This window comes from Equus quagga, chromosome 1 (genome assembly GCF_021613505.1).
Source record: "Equus quagga isolate Etosha38 chromosome 1, UCLA_HA_Equagga_1.0, whole genome shotgun sequence".
Classification (NCBI taxonomy): Eukaryota; Metazoa; Chordata; class Mammalia; order Perissodactyla; family Equidae; genus Equus; species Equus quagga.
The window spans coordinates 110,568,496-110,589,043 of NC_060267.1; the positions used below are offsets into that span (position 1 = coordinate 110,568,496).

Sequence of the window (20,548 nt, forward strand, 5' to 3'; positions counted from 1 at the left end):
GACTCTCTTTCTGGCTTCTAGACAGCTGTCTTCTCCCTGTGTGCTCACATGGCTTTACCTGGTGCAAATTGTGGAGAGAGAGAGAGAGAAAGAGAGGGAGAGATCTTTTCCTTTTTTTGTGAGGGAGAGAGACCTTTTCCTCTTCCTATAAGGGCACTAATTCCATCATGAGAGCCCCACCCTCATGACCTCATCTAGACCTAATTACCACCCAAAGCTTCCACTTCCCAGTACCATCACATTAGGGGTTAAGGCTTCAAGGTATGAATTCTGGTGGGACACAAACATCAGTCCATAACAAACATAAACCACCACATGGCCTATGGAGCTTTGCACCCTCAAAAGAATGTGACTCAGAAAAAGACACACAAATAACACAGCACAAGGCGGCAAGTGGTAAGTGCAATGTGAATGGTTAGAAATTACATGGGTTGGGGTTTTACGTGGTTACAGTGTGTTGTGTAGTGGTCCTCAAAGTGTGGTCCCCAGCTCAGCAGCATCAGCATCACCTGGCAACTTATTAGAAATGTAACTTCTCTGGGCCCCACCCCAGATGCACTAACTCAAAAACTCTCGAGTTGGAGCCAAACAATCTGTGTTTCAACAAGTAACCCTGAATGATGTGGATGGGTGCTAGAATTTGAGAACATTGGTGTAGTGAACACTATGTACACTGCCCAGACCCCCCTGAAGGACTGAAGACTTTCTTCCTTTAGCTGCTGGGAGTGTTGTTAGCCCTCTCACCCAAGACTGTGCCCCCTTTCCAGAGGCGGTCTGCATCCAATGACTGGTTGATGCAGGAATATAAAGCCCCACCTCTCACTACAATGAGAAGAGAAACCTTGAAAGGCCACCTCAGCTTCAGAGCTCCCGGTGGGTTGGCTGCAATCTTTGTTGAAATTTCATTGCAGCCCAACTTCCCCTTTGCCCAGTCTGCTTCCTTTCCTTCCATTCCACAGGGGTTACTCCAAACAGTTAACAATCTTCCTGCACTCCAACCTTCCTCTCAGAGTATGCTTCCCAGGGAACCTACTCACAGTGCTGCACAGAGGAAATGGGATTTGAGTTGAGACTTTAAAGAAGGGTGGGAAAGAAGTCAATAAGCGATGAAGGGAGGGGTGGAAGGATTGGAGATGGGAATTGTCCCGAGGGAGGAAAGCAGCATGAGCCAAATTTATCTTCAGCCTTTTTAGGAAATGGAGAGTGACCCAGATGGGCTAGATCATAGAATGAGAAGGGAGCAGTGGGGTTTTGCTGAAGAGGTAGATTGCGGAAGGCATTAAGGTGCTTCAGTTGAGTTTGGACTTGATCCTAAAGGTAATGTCAGGTTCATTACACTGATGTTTATTAGTTCAATCATTCAACAATACCCATTAAGTGCTGCAGAGACACTGGTGAGCAAAAGCAGACCTGGTCCCAGTCCTCAAGGAGCTTACAGACTAATAGGGGCGCTGGACACAAATGAATCACACAAATGCCAAGTTTGCACCCCCATACTAAAGTAAAGGGTTTTGGTAAAGTATGGCATAGTACATGGACCCTAAGTTAGGACCCTCTCACTCTAACTTTTTGGGGTTTCTGCCTATTGGCTTACGAATGCTTTGAGAATGCAGGTTGCTTGTGGTCCGGATTTCTCTAGAATGTAGCATAGTAGGTGCTCAGGAACAATTGCTGAGTGAACCATAAGTTTAGAGACTTGACTTCACACCACCTAGCGTGTACCAGATACTTGACAGACATTGGTGAGTGAGTGAATGAGTAACAGAATTGACTAGGTGACCAGGTGGCTCAACCAGAACTACTTCCCAAGTGCTGGTCTTTGCAAAGAAAACATGAGGGCAAGGTGTCACGTTGTTTATAAGGTACACTGACTTCATTTTAAGAACTGCTGAGAGGTTTTAAGTGATTATGCGCCCCCCTTCTCTGTGTTAAAATGGCTTGTCTTTCTGAAAGGATGGTGATAGTAAATATTAATTTATTGTAAATTACTCTTACTAGGCAAAATAGTCAACAATTTAGTAGCTAAAACTGTTTTAAACTAGTCAAAAATTTGGGAGCAAGTTTTGCAAGGCAAGTTAGGATAGCGGGAGGGTCTTATGTCTGTTGAAGATCAAGGATTAGTCTTTGAGCTGTCCTTGATTTCCACCTTCGAAAGAGTTAAGGATGTATACCAATGAGTCTACGGTTGGGGATGGGGTGGGGAAGAGGTGAGTTGGTTACTAAAGCAGGCAGGGGAAAGAGGTTATTTTCAAGAGGTTACATTCAAGGGAAGACAGGAGAAACAGATTGGCAAGCAAGCAAACACTTCCAAAAAAACAACAAAAACAAACCCACTTTGCAAAACTCCTTGAGGGCAAATGGAAGCTCTACTCAAGGGGATTCAATTATGTTCAAATACAAGCTAGGAGAAATAGGTTTTAGATTCGTTTGGTAGCAGTTTTCTGTGTCCACTTACTATACACAAATGCTTCAAGGTGATGGCAGTTTAGGAAAAAGGACAAAAGTGGTCAACAAGTGGAGGGAGGGTGGAGTGTGGGCTGGTCAGAGGGGGCCATAGTGAGCAGAGGCTGTGGGACATGTGGGGCTGGAATTAGTGGCATCAACACTTTGTAATTGGCTGCACTAATAAGCAGGGAACCTTGAATATGTCTGGAACAGAGGACTAACAAAAGTTAGCAAAGTGGTACATGGCAGGGATGGTTATCCAGGAGATCACATAATTTGTATTTTCCCTGTTCAACAACAGGTATGTGGCAGTGAGGACAAGGAGACAGCAGACTGATGGAAGTGATGGATAGCCAGAAACAGAAACAGAAGGAGGGAAGGCAGGAAGAAGAGACAGGGAAATAGAATATGTTGCTGGCTCTCTTGTTAATTTAGCTGCCTAGCAGCCATGTAAACAAAGTATCATAAAAGATGGAGTATAAGACATCCCAACAATATCCAAGAAAGACATCAGGATGAAGAAAATCCAGAGTATTCTGCGAAGAAAGCAAGGGTAACAACAATTTAAAGTAAAAACATCTCTCTCTCTTTCTCCCCTCACCCCTTACGTCTTCTGATGCCCTCTGAAGGCAAAGTTAACCAACCTGCCTCCTTATGCTTCTTCCAGAAGGGAACACCACTGTCAAGGCTAGGGATGAGAGAGCTTGGCTTTTCCAGGTGGACCTCAGAGAAATAAAAGAGAAGAGTGAGAGATGAGGTGGAGAGGTAGGCAGGGGCCTTATGGTCATGTTAGGAGGTTTGCGCTCCATCCTCATTTGATGAGATGTTGCTGAGGGGTTTAAAGGTGGAGAATGCTATGTGGAGATGCCAAGACTGGAGGCAGAGGCTGGTGCAGGGAAGAAATGATAGAAGCGCAGCATAAAAAGATATTGGGTGAATAAAATGGAACAGATTTGAGAGTTGTGTAAGGCAAGGAATTTATAGGACTTAGTGATTGATTAGCTGTGGGCAGGAGAAGGAAGAGTTAGGGATGACTCGTAGCTTTGGGCAATGAGGTAGTAATGCTATTAGCTGAGTAACAATTTACACAAGAATAGGGAGGATTTCTATCACCACAGGGAAGTCCCAAATAGTCATAAGGTAAAAGGGAACTCCAAGGATATTCTTCAGATTCTGCTTATAATTTTGGCTCTACTTAAATGATCAAAGACAGGTATCTTTTTATGTAAATGACTCAGAGACCTCCTTCGGGAGCTTATTCTAATACATCCACAACCTTTACCACCAAGTAAGGCCTACCATTATATAGAACCTGATTGAATCTAAATGAATCTCGATGTAACCAAAGACAACTTCTATGATGATATGCTGTGTGTTCTGTTCTGTGTAGCACAGCGTAAAACCAGAAATATGCCTGTAATGATAACTAAATTTATATGGTACTTAGCTTACATAAATTCATTATTTTATTTGAGTCCCATAACAGCCTTGCCAGGGAAGCTAGTTCCTTCCCTTCCTTGTAAGCATCAAGGCCAGGACAGCTTGCGGGAGAGCCACAGGCAATATCTAGAAATATTTATAAGTTATAAGTCAAGTTATCTTCCTACTTCGACAAAAATGTCTTTCATAACCACAAGAATGGAAAACATGTATAAAGTTAGGGTTTTTATTTGACCAAAAGTTGGCAGAATATCAAATATGACTAAATTTAATTATCCTTGCTCCTGCCTGGGCATCCAACTGACCTGGAAATGTTTGGATGGATAATAAAATAACGACCTATCTGATTCATAAATTATTACATATTTATTCCAAAAAATCTATTTTTCTTGTTTTCCTTTCAGTAAAATCATAAATTGTCTTGTTATGAACAAGATTTTTCACATAGTTGGTGTTCTGTTAACAATGATACCAAATGAGACCATCTTTCTTAAGTCAGTGTAGCTCTCTGGTAGTTTTTTTTTTTATTAATTTCAGTTTGAGAAAGCTTTACTCTGCTGAGACAGAGTTGAAAATAAATCATGAAATTTACTTATCATGTTCAAACATTGTAATGAGATCACATTGAATGAATTATTATTGCAGAATATTTTAATTTCATCACATAAACTGCTATCACTTATATTGCCGTTTTCATTATCTCTTAAATGTAGTGTAATGAGAAGAACCAAGTAGTGTGAGGTCATGTGAAGAACCAATATCAAGCTTCTAGACCCATACATCTACAACTTTAAAAGTAATATGAATTGTTTAATATTGCAAAATATTTCTGTCTCCATGTGCAACTGTAATAAATACTGTGCTAATTCCTGAGTACCTCTGGAACCACAAATTGGAACAGAAAGAGAAACAAGAAAATTGACATTCAACACTCAAGGAAACTATACTTTGTTATGTTTTCTTTGGTGAGGAAGATTGGCCTTGAGCAAACATCTGTGCCAATCTTCCTCTATTTTGTATGTGGGATGCTGCCACAGCATGACTTAATGCGTGGTGTGTAGGTCTGTGCCCGGGATCCAAACCTGCAAACCCTGGGCCACCCAAGTGGAGCGCACAAACTTAGCTACTATACTACCAGGCTGGTCCTGGAAACTATACTTTGTTATTCAAGACTTGCATTCATGCTATCTGAGAGGAAGGCTCTGACAAGTTAGTTAATTCATCTATGTTTTTAGCAGACTGAGAACTTCTGATGTTCAAAATCTCGCTGCACTGGGAAGCAGTGTCCATCTCTGATGGTGGTAATGGCTACGATCACAGCATTGGGCAGTCATGTTGTGTTTCGAGGGCCTAAAGCAAGTGGAGAAGCATTTCTCTGGGAACTGAATAGTGTTATTCCTGAGAGCAATGTTCAGAGCTTCAGGTTACCAGTTTCCAAGTGAGAGGCACACGTCTTCTTTCTTTTTCTTAGAATAGCTTTATGGAGACAGAATTCATGTAACATAAAACACACTCCTTCAGGCTGAAAAGAAACCCTGTACCCGTTAGCAATCTTTTCCTATACCTCCCTCTCCACCAGCCCCGGGCAACCATTAATTTACTTTATGTCTCTACGGAATTGCCTATTCTGGATATTTCATATAAATAGGAATCCTACAATCTGTAAAAGTTTATGTCTGGCTTCTTTCATTTAGCATATTTTCAAGGTTTATCGTGTTGTGGCATGTGGCCATGGCTTTTATTTTCCCTCCATCCCTTTTTATGGCTGGATAATATTCCACGGTACAGATGCCACATTTTGTTTATTGATTCATCAGTTGATGGACATTTGGATTGTGTTTACTTTTTGGTTATTATGAATAAAGCCACTATGAATATTTGCATAAAGTTTTTGTATGGACATCTTTTCATTTCTCTTGGGTCTATACCTAGGAACAGATTTACTGGGACATGTGGTTACTTTAACATTTTAAGGAACTAACCAAATGGCTTTACAAAGTACTTGTGCAATTTTACAACTCCACTAGTAATATGTGAAGATTCCCAATTTGCCACCTCCTTGTCAACACTTGTAATTGTTTCCTTTGTTGTTGCTGTTGAGGAAGATTCACCCTGAGCTAACATCTGTGCCAGTCTTCCTCTATTTTGTATGTGGGTCGCTGCCACAGCATGGCTGATGAGTGGTGTAGGTCTATGCCTGGGATCGAAACCCGGGCTGCCGAAGCTGAGCGTGCTGAACTTAACCACTGTGCCATGGGGCTGGCCCCAATTGTCTTTTTGATTATAGTTATCCTAGTGCTGAGTCATTGTTCTAAATGCTTTATAAGTGTTAACTCCTTCGATCTGCCCAATAATGCTATATCCAGAAAAGGGAATTCAGACTCAGAGTGGCTGAGTAACTTGCTCAACACTAACACCCTGGAGAGTGGCAGAGATATAATTAGGAACATGTTACACAAAGAAAACACTATTTTAACATTCAAGGGAATAAAAACAACTTGGGGGGATTTTCCCCCCTTTTTTAAATAAGACCTTCCTGAGTTTAAGATAAAATCCTCTGTTCTATGCAAGTTAGTCTCCTGTTGCTGAACTAAATCCACTCCTGTCTTATGCTTCAGAGCTAGCCAGCACTGGGGCTTAATATTGAAAACAAGGGGAAAAAAGAAAAAAATCTCTGAATATTCATTTCAATTAAGGCAAAATTTTCCATTTAGTCAAGAACAAATAGCAGCCACTGATACTTTGTGAATATTAATTTGAAATTTAAAAAATTCCTTTTTTAAAGAGGATTTGAAAAGCTTTGTTCTCCAAGTATGATCTTTATTATTCTTGGGCCCAAACAGTTTCCAAGGTACACATTTTCACATTCTTAATGAAGTCAGTGGAAATTGACTTCAAAGCCAATTTTCATGAATGTTTTAATTGCATGAAGATACATGCATCTTTTAAAATTCCGATTTTTTTTTTTAAAGATTTTTTTTTAAATTTTTTTCCTTTTTCTCCCTAAAGCCCCCCGGTACATAGTTGCACATTCTTCATTGTGGGTCCTTCTAGTTGTCACATGTGGGACGCTGCCTCAGTGTGGCTTGATGAGCAGTGCCATGTCCACGCCCAGGATTTGAACCAACGAAGCACTGGGCCGCCTGCAGCAGAGCACGTGAACTAAACCACTCGGCCACGGGGCCAGCCCCTAAAATTCTGATTTTATAGTAACTTATAATTGTAAAAGATTTACATATTAGGATAATAGTCAGGCAGAAGTATATTGTTTAATGTTTGCTCTCAAAAGTAGAACTGTTAACATTCTTAAGAACATGGCAATAAAGTAAATGCAGTTATAACTTAGTGCCTAGGAAAAATAGAGTCTTCAACTTTGACCTTAGGAATCTGATTTCCAAGACTATGTGCTATTTAAGAATAAACTTGTGCATGAATACAAAACATTCCGAGGGTCTATATTCACTGAGTTCTGTCTCTGGCAGAGGCACCAAGATGGAGGGTGCTGCTCATGTCCATGCCTCCTAAGGAGGCTGTCCTCTGTACCTCTGATTCACAGACAGTGATAGTCAATAGAGAAAGGGCCAAAGGAAGAAGGAAAGAGTATCTGTAGAACCAAACAGGGAGCCATTCGTTTTCCTGCTGACCCTCTCCTTATTGCTTCTGGAGTAGCTTAGTTCTTACAAGAATCTGTGAGGAGGAAAAGACTTTTGAAAGGAGGGATACAAGCTGCCTTAGAAAAAGCAGGACTGCTTCAGAGAAATCAGTTATAGAAGAAGTCTGGGAGGGAGAAATGATTAGTTTGGAAGAAAAATCTGTTCTGTTTTAGACATTGCACATTGGTGGTTTGGGCCATTTTATGAGCACTCTAGCATCTTCTATTCACATGGAACCCTTCCAGATAATGTTATATGAAAATGCAAACCCTAGCATACTTATTAACAGTTTTACTGAGATCTAATTTACATACCATACATTCCATTCAAAGTGTACAACTATCCTACTTATGATATCATACAGGAGTGTTATATATAATATGGGTCCCTATGATATAAGTTTTAAAGTGCAGGGTCTCCAGGTCGTAGGGTCTAAATGTACTAAAAGATAAATATAGGGCCCAAATAATTATTTTAGCTTTCAAAAAGTCTAATAAACCTCCATAGTAACTTTGTGTTTGCAACATCCTTACTTTAAGGAAGATAGAGATGTTTACCTATCCAGAAGTTTAAATGGCATTATAAAACTCCCACCCCCTTCTGTGGTGTTGACAGGGTTATTTTTATGTTACTAATACATGAGTAAGTGAGGCTGTTTGAGGTTTTGAAGCATAAATTCACAAGCTTCAGAGTATAGCCAAGTGTGTAGTGAAAATTTCACAATTTGTTTCCTTTTATGACTCTTGGTTATATACATGGAAGTCATTCTCATGGTTCTATTTTTCACTATTGGTGGTAATTATTAGGATTTTCACAGGTGATAGTCATGCCCTTTTCCTTGATTTGTGTTTAGAAACAAATGAGAAATGAGATGCAGGAGTCAGACAGACAGAAATCAAACTATCAGTTTTATTACTGATAAAATTGACTGGAAAGCAGGGCTTAGCTATGCAGCCACAAGGTTTCCTTGGATCATTATGATTAGGTTCAATGCTAATGCTAGAAACCTCAAAATAACAGTGGCATAAATGAGGGAGAGACTATTTCTCAGCTAAAGTCCAGAGGTGTCAGATCAGCACTGAGAGAGTGTTCCGCAGTATATAGCGCTCAGACTCCTTTCAATTTTGTTGATTTGCTATGTGTGGCTTCTTTTTCCAAAGTCATCTTGGGGTCTAGGATGGATGCTCGAGCTCCAGCCATCATGTATACATTCCAGCCAACAGGAAGAAAGAGGAGGATAAGACAGGGACATCTCCATTTAAGGACACACCATTTTTGCTTATATCCCATTAGCTAGAACATAATCCCTTAGCCACATCTAACCATGAACAGTGCCCAGTTTTTAGCTGGCTGGTCATGTACCCAGTTAAAAACTAGGAATTCCATTACAGAAGGGGAGAGGAGGTACTGCTGGACAACTTGTAATCTTTGCCACATTCCTGAGTTACACAGCCAGGCAGAGACAGAGCTGGACAATCACGGGCCTCCCCTAGAGTGAGGGGCCAGCTGCGTACCACAGAGCAGAACTGTACCTCCAGGAGAAGTCTCTGGTAAGAGGGGAAGCCGCAGGGGCTGGGCCAAGCATGCTCGGTTCCTTCTCGTTCTCAGCCACTGAGCGAGGCCGGACATGTTTCTTCTATGCTGTTCCTTCCTAACTGACGTTTGGCTTTTCTGAGGGACAGTACAGTGAACTGTCGTAAGGCAGGAAAGCAGCACACGATTTGGCACCACAATAACAAGGTTTTCTTGGTTTCCCATTACCTAGTCTTTCTTTGTTTTTGCTGTCCATTAGATTAAGAAATCTTCCTGAATAGTCATAAGAAAGCTCTTCTTCTGGCAAAATGTCTTTGGCTGCAAAAAGTGCCAATTTTGGTACCATTGAGTCAATTCGGACAGGAATCATCAACAGGTTTGGCTCACAAGAATGGTTAAGGAACCTGCCAATATTTCCTATGTGGGCAGGATCAACAAATGTTTCTATTACCTGCCCATTATAAACATGTTCTCTGACCGCTATAATGTAATTCGAATCGTGTATTGTTTGTAACTGAATTCTTCTCTGTACTTCAGCGAATCCTAAAACCTCGCCAGCATATTCACAGACAAACCGTCCTTTTGGTATAAATTCCAAGGTGCGAAGTCCCCAGCCCTTTTTCTCCGTCTTGAACACCTGGAGGTGGAACTGCAGACCCCGCTGGACCACCCTGTTCTTGCACTGGTCACTGCACTGGCACAGGACGTTGCATTCAAAAACCGGCTCGGCACGCTCTGTTTCCGATCCTATGGCCCTGAGGCGTAAATTAGCATCGTAGTTCTCCTTGTTACGGAGACAGGAGCAGGTCCCAGGGAGGCAGGGAGTTTGGAGACAACTGCATCCAGGAAAGGTTATTTGAGTGGGATCAGTGTCTGCTCCGGGTCCTGCCACGTGATCAGGAGTATACTGCAAAAAATAGAAGTACTCTAAGTCAGCAGGACACGTCACAGATTCCATATATATTTCAAGCAGCTTTTGGCTGAGACACTTCCTAATTCTAACACATAAAAAGAACAAAACAAAATGACAAAACATTCTATATTAAAATATTGTCTGACAACATCTCTTTCCAATTTAAAGAATAAAATTAATTTTTAAGATTTAAAATTCTGTGGTTTCATTTTAGATATAAGGATTACAATGGGAAAAATATGTATTTTTTTCCCTTAAAAATTGAAACCTACATAACCATTTTGTTTTTGTCTTAGCTTTAGATGTGAGGAAAATCAGTGCTGGATTTAGTTTCTGAATGCAGTTAAGTGTGCTCTCCTTGGCCTTTGATCTCTTTTACATTTATCTGATAATACAAACACATATATGTAGTTTTATTGTGAGTTCCCTCAGATTCTTCTCGGGAATAAGAAAGTCATAAATGATAAATCAATGAAAAATGGCCTTTGTAAGAGAGTCTTTCATTGATTTTTTTTAAAGAATTTTTTACATGAAGATTATTTAAATTTTTAAATATTCTCTCATGTTTTAAAAAAAACACTATTACCTCAGAGTTCTATTTGAGTTTTCATAATGTTAAAAACAGGCATTTGGCCAAAAAATTGCAGACAGAATTCCAAAAATTATATTTGTTACATAGATATTAATGGGTATTTAAACTTGTAGTTATATTGTATACGTGTAAGAAATCCTGTTCTTATTAAAGAAAGAGATAATATGAAAAAGTTTCTCAGTCTTTTAAATATCCCTGTATTTTCAAAATGTTACATTTATAAAATGTTACAGAAAAAGAAGTCCTAGGTCTAAAATCTCTATGTGAGCCTGACCTCTGGGTATTTCCTTACTGGCATAATGAAGCTTATTTTCAACCCTGAAGATTAAAGTCTCTCTCATGAGCCCAGCATGTTTCCTTATTTGTGGAATAATTCTTGCTTATATGGAATCTAATTCATTTATTCTTACTTGCTTTGTTCCATAAAAGATTTAGTGAGGCTTACAAAGAAGTGAGATAAATGAACAATGGTAAGAAAAGTAAGGCAAAGGGGAAGATGACAGCAAGCTAGTCAAGTGAGCTTAGACACACTAACATGTGTCTAAGTAGAGTGGACATGTGGCTCTGCCTGAGAGCAGCCACTTCAAACAGGGAAAGACACTCAGATGCATAGTTTGCGCTGCCCATAAGGTACCACCTCACTGTTCAGAAGCACTGACTTTTTTCAATACAGAGACTAGAGACAAATTTCACCAATGTGTGCATCCTAAACCATTCTTTTCCAGGAAGCCGTTTCATGGGCTGTTTTTCATTTCATTCATTTCTGAGCCTCAGTAACGGCTGTCGGCATGCTGCCACAGCAAGTCAGTAAGAGCAGTTCTGAGGGACCAGTCGCACAGCCTTTAATTCAGGGACAGATTATAGAGTACCTAGAGGAATGTTCCAACCTCATATCTTTCAGTCAATCCTCCATTAACATTGTGTCTCCCGGCCAAGCCAGCGAAAGGTATTGAACAGCATGTACTTAAACTCCCCGAGGAGGCCTTGGTGGAGCTTTGCAGTTAGGAGCAAAACCCTATACTTTAAAAACGCTGAGCTTGAGGGAAGGATTGACATCCTCTTGTGAAAGATGAGGAGGATGATGAGTGGGAGTACCTGTGGGGAAAGGCCAACACTGCTTAAAAAGTGATTTGGGGGTGGAGAGCAGAAATAGCTTCTCCTGTTTGTGTCATTTCTTACAGCTTCAGCTTAGCAGAGATGTCCTAACGGGATAAAGAATGGCTTAGAAAAAGATGCTCTATCACTCAAATTCAATGACTGCTGTCTCATACAGAATCCATCTCCAGCTTTTAAGTCATCGCTGAAATGTAAATGGTTATCGAGACATTTTAAGAAGTACTTGTAAAATGAAGATCTTACTATCTTTTTGTTAAACTTTTCATGAAGAATTCTTTTAAATTGATTGGTCTTAAAGGCGCACCTATTTTTAATGTACTATAGAAATCACTAAACTTTAAAGTGAGTTTTTTGACACAGATAACTCCTTTTAAAATCAAGTGTGACTGACTGCAGTTTTCTTACCTTGTGGAACTTATTTGCACGTGGATAGGTTTGGAAAAATCCTTTTATTTGCTTATTTTTACTTATATAATTAAAAAAGATTTTGGAGAACGTAGTGATATATATGTATTTTTAAATTCTGCAATTTAAACTTGTTGCACAATCTAAGATCCTTTAGAGATTTAGATTACAAATGGTAGCTAATCCCAAATGAGCTGCAGGTACCTCCCAAAGGATAACAGAAACTTCTGGATAAAATTTTCTGTTTAAAGAGGACATTTGTTTTTTCCTTTCATGGGTGTAATCATTGACCCTGATACCAATAATCATCACAAATCATTTTAGGTCCATGTTTCCATTTTCTCCTCCATAAAAGGTTAGCAAAATACCATTCCAGAAAGATATTTTACTTGACTTAGAAAAATGGCTGTACTAAAGAATAATCTTATTTTTTTTTTAAAGATTGGCACTTGAGCTAACATCTGTTGCCAATCTTCTTATCTTTTCCCTTTTCTTCTTCTTCTCCCCAAAGCCCCCCAGTACACAGTTGTATATTCTAGTTGTGAAGCCTCTGGCTGTGCTATGTGGGACACCACCTCAACATGGCCTGATGAGCGGTGCCATGTCGGCTCCCAGGATCTGAACCCGTGAAACCCTGGGCCACCAAAGTGGAGTGCGCTAACTTAACCACTCGGCCACAGGGCCATCCCCTAAAGAATAATCTTTTAAAAACCATGGTCTAATTTAATATATGATTATGTAATTATCCATCTTTTCAGGTATGATCTGTCACTGACATGATTCAAATATTGATATGCCATGCAAACCGTTAAATTTTGAGTATCTGAAAGCTAATGGAAAGCTTGTTACAAATTGGGAGCCAGCTGACCTGAGGGTAAATGCTCCTCATTTGTAACACTCTTTCCATAATCTCTACCCTACTTCCAGGTACAAAGCCCAGGACCAAACTGATCCCCAAAGGGTGTTACCCTGAAGTTTTCTGTACCTACCCCAAGCCAAGGAGAGATCAAAGCTTGAGGGATGCGACCACAGAGGACATATGTTTTTACCTACCCAGCATCCATTCCTTTTCTTCTGATAATAGCACCCCAACTCTTCCTTCCCACTCTTGTCTCAGTGGTTTGGATGGGAGTACAGGGTGAGCAGGGATCTAAGCCAGATCAATGAAATATAATTCTGGAACTTTGGCTGAAGCAATTAGGGAAGAGGCATTCTCTTTCTACTTGGGTTGCTAAACTGTAGTGTTCATGTGGCACTCCCAAATTCTGCCACACCCTTAAGACCTACTGAGTGTGTAGCCATACACAGGAAAGGGGAGCAGAGAGGAGGGAAGGGTGTAGGTGGTAGAAAGAAATAATCTGATGACACCATTAGAGTTCTTGGATCCAGACACGCCTATAGTCACCACTCTTGGCCTTTGGTGTTATGTGAGGCAATTCTTTCCCTTTTTCACTTGGGTTAGTTTGTGTTATATTTATGTGTCTTGCAAACAAACGAGTCTTGACTGATACACCCAGAGTGGAAGCTGAGAATGGTGGCAGGAAATGGCTGGAAAATTTAATCAAAGATAATAAATGGCCAATGAGCAATGAGGTCTCCAAATGGGAGGTGAGACTGGAGCAGTGTGCAGGAGGCCATACAGGAAAACTGACTGTGGCCCGCAACACTAGGCAAGCAGCAGAGAACTTCTTGATGCAGAACATGGAATGTTCCAAAGGAGACACATACAGAGACAGGCTCTTATTAGCATTGTGACTTAGGGAAGTGACTTGCTAAACTTTGGGTTAGCAACTATAAAACAGGGAAAATTTGACAGAAAACTTAAAAGAGACAATTTTTTTTAATAAAACTTAACTTACCCAAGAAGCCAAAATAGAAACAGGAGACAGCATGTGGAAGAACAAATATACCTCCTTGGCTATTCTCATCCACAATTTCTCCCTTCTCTCAACCAGACCTGTACTTACATGAATAGCATGAACTTTGGGATCTAAATGGCATAGACTGTAGGACTTTCTAGTTATACAAAATGCATAGGTCTTATCTTTCTAACAAATATATGTCTCCAGGAAAGACATGATCATGAGGTTTGGGGTGTGGCATGGTGGTAGGGGTGGGGTTCCTATCCATAGTTCTAGGTACAGAGCAGGCACTCAAGAAGTAGCTTTTGATTGACTGACTGCAGCTCTTGATAACTTCTGATTGGAAGTCTGACTTTTCTTAAGCACATTCTGTATCGAAGCCCCAGAAGCTAAAATATGACACTGCATAATACTCTGGGCTTAAAACCTAGGCCTTGATTCTGAATTTTAAGGAAGTGCTGTGAAAATCTTCATTCCTTTTTTGGTTGTTTTGAAACACTAGCTACAAGAATCTCTGTACTTGGCCTCTAGCCCCATGAGTTTGTTTTTGCTCCAAGCAGCTATTAGGAGACTGTGAGCCAGATAATTCTCGTCAAGGCCAAGTTGAAATCTTAAAAAGGATGTTTGAAGCTGATTTCAGTGACCTGAAAAATGGTTAGATCCAACTCTACGCTCCAGAAAATCAGTTTATTTTCTACTTGGCCTTCAACACTGATGGCATTATGATATGCTTGTTCCCAATCTGAACATTTGAATGTTCTTTTTGCCTTTTCACCCAGTACCCTAAAGCAGACTAGACACAAAGTTATTTTTACCTTGAGTTTTACAATGCCTAAATTCTTACCTGCGGATTTGCCTGTGAAGGCAGGGTTTGGGGCAAGCAAGCTATTTTGACCTTTTATAAGACTGGTTCTGTGCTCCATGAATACATGGAAGCAAACTAGTTGAAGGCACTTTTAGGCTTGTCCTTTAAATGTTTCAAGCATGTTTTATCTTCTTGGTAAGACTATAAGCTCCTTGGGGAAGGGATCTTGTCTTCTTTCTGTAACTCCAACTCTACCCAGAGGTGTGCATATAGCCAGGCAGCTAGAACACTGTGAAACTGAGTCTTACACTCCTGATTTTCACTTATGCCCATCAGCTCCCGGTAAGGATCAATCACAAAGTTTGCTTCCCTGGCTTTTTATAGCAACCAAGTGCTTTCCATAGGCACTTGTAAACTCAAGGGCAGGAGGTGTATCTTGTCACCATTTTATCTTCTATGCCGAGCTTAACGTGGTGCCTAGAACATTACAGGCACTCAATTATTGAATAAAGAAAACATATATCAGGGGCTGGCCCCATGGCTGATTGGTTAAGTTCATGCGCTCCGCTGCAGGCGGCCCACTGTTTCGTTGGTTCGAATCCTGGGTGCGGACATGGCACTGCTCATCAAACCACGGTGAGGCAGCATCCCACATGGCACAACTAGAAGGACCCACAATGAAGAATATACACCTATGTACTGGGGGGCTTTGGGGAGAAAAAGGAAAAAAATAAAAAATAAAATCTTTAAAAAAAAAAAGAAAACATATATCAGTGTTTTTGATATTCGGCAATGTTTGGTCTTGAATAAGCTTTTAGGGATCAGAGTTTGATTTGGTGCCAGCCAACCGTATTATTAACCATAAACTGCCTAAGGCAGTTTGAGCAAAAACAACCATTTCTGATGTTAATATCCTGCTCTACCCTTTGAGAACTGCTACTGAGTCTATTGTCTCATCTGAGCCCCATAACAAACCTAGGAAGAAGGAAGGACACCTAGGGTTCAATTCAATATTGATAAAGGATGTGAAATGGGCTATACATTTTTAACTATTTTCATTTTGTAGAGGAAGAAACTCAGGCTCTGAGACATAGCTAAGATGGCTAAGCCCTGAACCTCGCCCTCCCACCTCCAGGTCCAGGGCTTTTTCCACTCTAAGATCCTTGTTTTTTTTTGGTCATTCCTTATTCCTTAGGCAACACGCAGGTCAGAGGGGTGAGAAAGCAGACAGGGCTTTGAGGTAATAACAGTAATGAACATTTGAGTTCTTTCAGCAAAACAACAACTGTATTTTACTTGTAATTCTCAAAGCAATCCGGAGACAGGTACTATTATTTTAATCGTACTGGGGAGAACTTCAAGGCTTAGCTGAGGCTAGTTTATATTGCCCAAGAGCTCACTCACAGCCTGAGGAAGACCTCAACTAAGTCTGACTCCAAGAGCTAGGATGCCTTAATAGGCCCCATGCCTTATGTTACATAGAAGATACCTAAGACCGCAAGGCGAACTGATTTGCCCCAATCCCTGAATGAGTTCCGTGGTCAGAACCAGAACAAAAAGACAGGTTCTCAGGCCGCTTTCCAAGGGACCTCAGAACACCTCTGGTTTTGCCCCAGAGGGAACTGCCAGTCCATGCGCAGAAAAGAGAAACACTCTTGCTAACGTCATTACAGAAGATGAATAGAAAAAGATCGAAACCTGTGCATTTAAGAGTTACCGGCGCGCGCAAATAGCTGTGCGACAAGGCAAGTGAAAAGATGGAGAATTCTGGAGACAACCTGCAGTATGAGAGTCATCCACAGACATACGCACGCCAGGGATAGCTGTACACCCAGAACCCCGGGGTCACCTAGCCTCTCCCCCTACCTGGAAGGGCGCCAGCCTGAGCCCTGAGGCTGCGCGCGCAGCGCTCGTGACCGCCTAGCCCCGCCCCGTACAGAACCGTGCCGGCCCCGCCCCCCGGGGCTGCGCGCAGGTCTCGCGCCGGCTGAGCCCCGCCCCCTACCTGGAAGGGCTCTGGCCACGCCCCCGGGGGCCACGCGCTCACGGGCAAGTTCTCCAAGCCGCGCGCGACATCTTCCGGGGCCTCAGCCTTCTCCTCATGCGCTGCCATCCCGCAAGGCCACTGCTCCACGGCTTTAGCGGACATTTCGCCGCGTTACGACACACCTACCACCTAGGCGAGCTTGAGCCTCGCAGAGGATGCTGGGAGTCTTGGATCCCGCGGCCCCGCTGCCTTATGGGAGTCGTAGTTGTTTTCTCTGCTTTGACGAGTGGCCTGTGAGGGCGTCTCCTTTGTTGACCCTCACGTTTCCTTAACTTTTTGGTCTGGCTCTCTCTTTGTTTTGAGCCAGAAGCACAACAAATAATGCAAAACCTTGTAAGGTACGGACAAAGCTTTGGGAACACATAATGAAGTACTTTAAATTTTCCTGTGAGCCTCAGGGAGGGCTTTGGAGGCCGGGGCATTTGTCCACGTGTCCGAGGGCTTAGACGGTCGCCGGAGTCGGGGAGGGGCGCGCTCTAAGCTGCGGGGGGAAATGCACACCGGGTTCTAAAGACCAGAAACCTGCCTGAAGGTTGCCTGACGTGTGATAGGGTTCGCGCTCAGGCGGCCCGGTAACCTTACAGGGTTTGTAGGGCGCCGCAAGGAATGCGTGTTGGATACGCCTGCTCCCTGATCAGGTATCTGTGCCCATCGGCTTCCCCTTCCCTAAAAAAACAAACCCTGCTCGGCAAAGCAATCTGATAACCTCGAAATTGCTGAGTCCAGGGGGATATTTTCAGCCTTGCCAGAGCGCTCTGACCCGATGGTCCTGCTGCTTCTACTTGAAACCCTGAGTCCTCACAGCTTCTGCGGGCCCCTGTCCTGGGTGCGCTTTCCTCTTGCAGACTGTCCTCCTCAGTATCCTTATGTGGGTGGGTGTCACTCAGATTTCTGCCCCGGGTCCTTTTCTCACCTTCTCCGGGCTTCCTCAGTCACAGCGTCTACTCCCGTGGCTTCAAATACTAATATAAAATACTACTATATTAGGTCATCCCTTTCCAGCCCAGAAGTTATGGATATCCGGTTTGCATATCCTCTCAGTTCCGGTTTGGATATCCAACCAATTATTGGACATTTCTACTTTCTGTCTTATATGCACCTCAAGCTCAAAATCACCTGAGTTGACTTATTCTTCTGCAAATCATCCTTTTCTCTTTTAAAATAAACTGGGAGAATAATTTGTTCGTGATCTCCAGAGTTACCAAAGCAACAAACCAAAGCAACAAACCAAAGCGTTTCCCTGTATTCCTTCCTCGAGGCCCTTAGACCTCCATAGCTAAGAACTTCCTGGCCAAATCTTGTTGCTTCTGCTTTCATCATGTTTTTCATTTTCATTTCTTCTCACTTAGTCTCAGGCTCTCTTTTCTTGCTTGGACTCTTGAAACAACTTTTTTCAAGTCTGACGTACTCCAAACCAGCAGATCACCCTTACCGCTGCTTCTACAGTGATCTTTTGAGGATGTACATCCAGTTGTTATACTGCACTGCTTAAAATCCTCTGTTTGCTCTATGTTTCTCTCAAAGTCCACCTTCAAAATCCTGGCTTATAAGGCCGTTGAAGAGCCAGACCCTACCTATTTATTTGGCCTCTGTTTTGAACCTCTTGTTCTGTTCAGATTTTTCTCAACAAGCCGTACTACTTGGGCCTCTGTGCCTTTGTTCGCATTGTTCTGGTGTCTCCAGTGCCTTTTCCTCATACTGTCTGTCCGCTCAGCTCGTGTTCCCTTCTCTATATCTTTCCTAACCCTGTTTCCTATAGCCTTGGTTACCCTTTTCTTTGTGCTTCCATTTTACTATATAAGCCATTTCTCCTTGTCCCTGCAGCTCTTTAGTATACTCATAGTATACTATTGAAGTCATAAAAATTATGTATACAAGGGAAGAAACAGAGACAGAGAAAGGAACATTTTGTTTTAGCTTAAATAATCTTGGTACATTTATTTGTAAGTCTTTAGTATAGGGCCAAGTCTTTTTCTGTATATGGATCTACTGATTAGAATTCCATGTCATGCTTGCTCTGAGTTCTACTTTGGGTGTCTTCAAAGTGGGGCAGGAACTAGAAGATAGTGAAGCAATCTGAGTTCATGATCTGTTTTTTTCACCTAGTCTTTTATACTTTTCTTACATCCACTTCAATGGCAGCATTTTTTAGTGACTCGACTTTCTTCCAAGTCTTTTTTTTTTTTTAAAGATTGGCACCTGAGCTAACAACTGTTGCCAATCTTTTTTTTTTTTTCTTTTTTTCTGCTTTATCTTCCCAAATCCCCCAGGTACATAGTTGTATATCTTAGTTGCAGGTCCTTCTAGTTGTGGCATGTGGGACGCCGCCTCAGTGTGGCCTGATGAGCAGTGCCATGTCCGCGCCCAGGATCTGAACTGGTGAAACTTTGGGCTGCTGAAGCGAAGCACGCAAACTTAACCACTTGGTCACGGTGCTGGCCCCTCCAAGTCTTTCCAGAGTGTTTCACTTAAGTTTTCCAAGAGGGGAGAAACTCTTTACACCAATAGTTCATCATCATTTCCTCAGATAATTATAATAAGTCGTACTGGGCATTAATAGTGTCTTAGTTCCAGCTGCTATGACAGAATACCATAGGCTCGGTGGCTTAAAGAACAAACATTTGTTTCTCACAGTTCTGGAGGCTAGAAGTCAGAGATCTGCATGCCGGTATAGTTGGGGTCTTGCTGAAGGCCTTCTTCCTGGCTTGCAGATGGCTGTCCTTGTATCCTTACTTGGGGGAAGCAGAGAAAGGGCTAGCTCTCCTCCTCTTATAAGGATGCTAATCCCACCATGGGGGCTCCACACTCATGACCTGATTACCTCCCAAAGGCCCCACTTATGAATACCATCACATTAGGCCTTCAACATACGAACTTTAGGGGGAGACAAACATTTGGTCCATAGCAAATAGGGTATAGACACTGAGATCAGGCTTATAATGTGTATTCATGAAGAGGTAATACAGTCACTTAATTTTGCGCTGAAGTACACGTTTAATATAAAAACACGTTTTTGAGAGCCCATTTAGATGGGAAGGTGGGAAGTTGACTCTGTAGGAAAGTACCAAAGAGTAATGGGGTATAGGATCTGGAATCAGACATGCTTACATTCATGATTCTACTTGGCCATTTTCTGACCATGGGCCACAATTGCTAACATTCATTCTATTGTTATTATGTGCCAGAACCATTTAAGAACTTTACAAGCACTAGTTCATTTAATTTCCATAATAAGCTTCTTGAAAGCTTATTGAAATGACTCATGAAGGGACATTTTAGATTCGACTAAACGTTCAGATTGTAGGACTCTCATAGGCCACACTTGGCATTAGGTTCACTTTGAAGGTCATAGGATAGGAGCCACAGCCTCAGGAGGGAGGCTGCAGATGTTCTTCTGTGGAAATAGTGACAGCAGCTGTCACACAGCGGGTCACAATGTTGCTTCAGAGCATTCTTTGTCTTCCCAGAGGATGGCTCAAGTGCAAGGAGAAGAGATCCCCATTGATAGGGTGTGAGAGCATCCTGAATTAGGAGCCTTACACTCCATGGGAGCCAGAGGCTTTACGGTAGTCACCTGGTCAATATTTTATCAGACATAGCTGTGTACTTGCTCTTACTTAAAAAACGAGATAGTCACTTATGTAGTACAATTGGCTATAGTGTAATTAAGGGATGTGAGGAAGGTTCAGGTAGAGTGCTATGGAACTTCAACTGAGGGAAAGATGACTTCTAGCCGG

At 41.8% G+C, this 20,548-nt stretch overlaps 1 protein-coding gene across 1 annotated transcript; it reads right to left on the reverse strand.

Annotated features, from left to right (window-relative positions):
* Positions 1 to 8,425: 8,425 nt before the first annotated feature.
* Positions 8,426 to 16,913, reverse strand: LOC124248976 (histone-lysine N-methyltransferase SETMAR). The gene is made up of 2 exons (XM_046679670.1): positions 16,770 to 16,913; positions 8,426 to 9,978 (listed from the first exon to the last, which is right to left on the reverse strand). Exons 1-2 carry the CDS (start codon positions 16,911 to 16,913, stop codon positions 9,190 to 9,192), a joined length of 933 nt encoding a protein of 310 aa, XP_046535626.1. The 3' UTR covers positions 8,426 to 9,189.
* Positions 16,914 to 20,548: the final 3,635 nt, after the last annotated feature.

Bases quoted from the DNA above. Each gene is read 5' to 3' on its own strand.
- LOC124248976 (XM_046679670.1), bottom strand. From the start codon at position 16,913: ATGTCCGCTAAAGCCGTGGAGCAGTGGCCTTGCGGGATGGCAGCGCAT. The intron at 9,979-16,769 runs GTAGGGGGCGGG...TATTTTTTGCAG, and splicing joins CGTGGCCAGAGCCCTTCCAG to TATACTCCTGATCACGTGGC.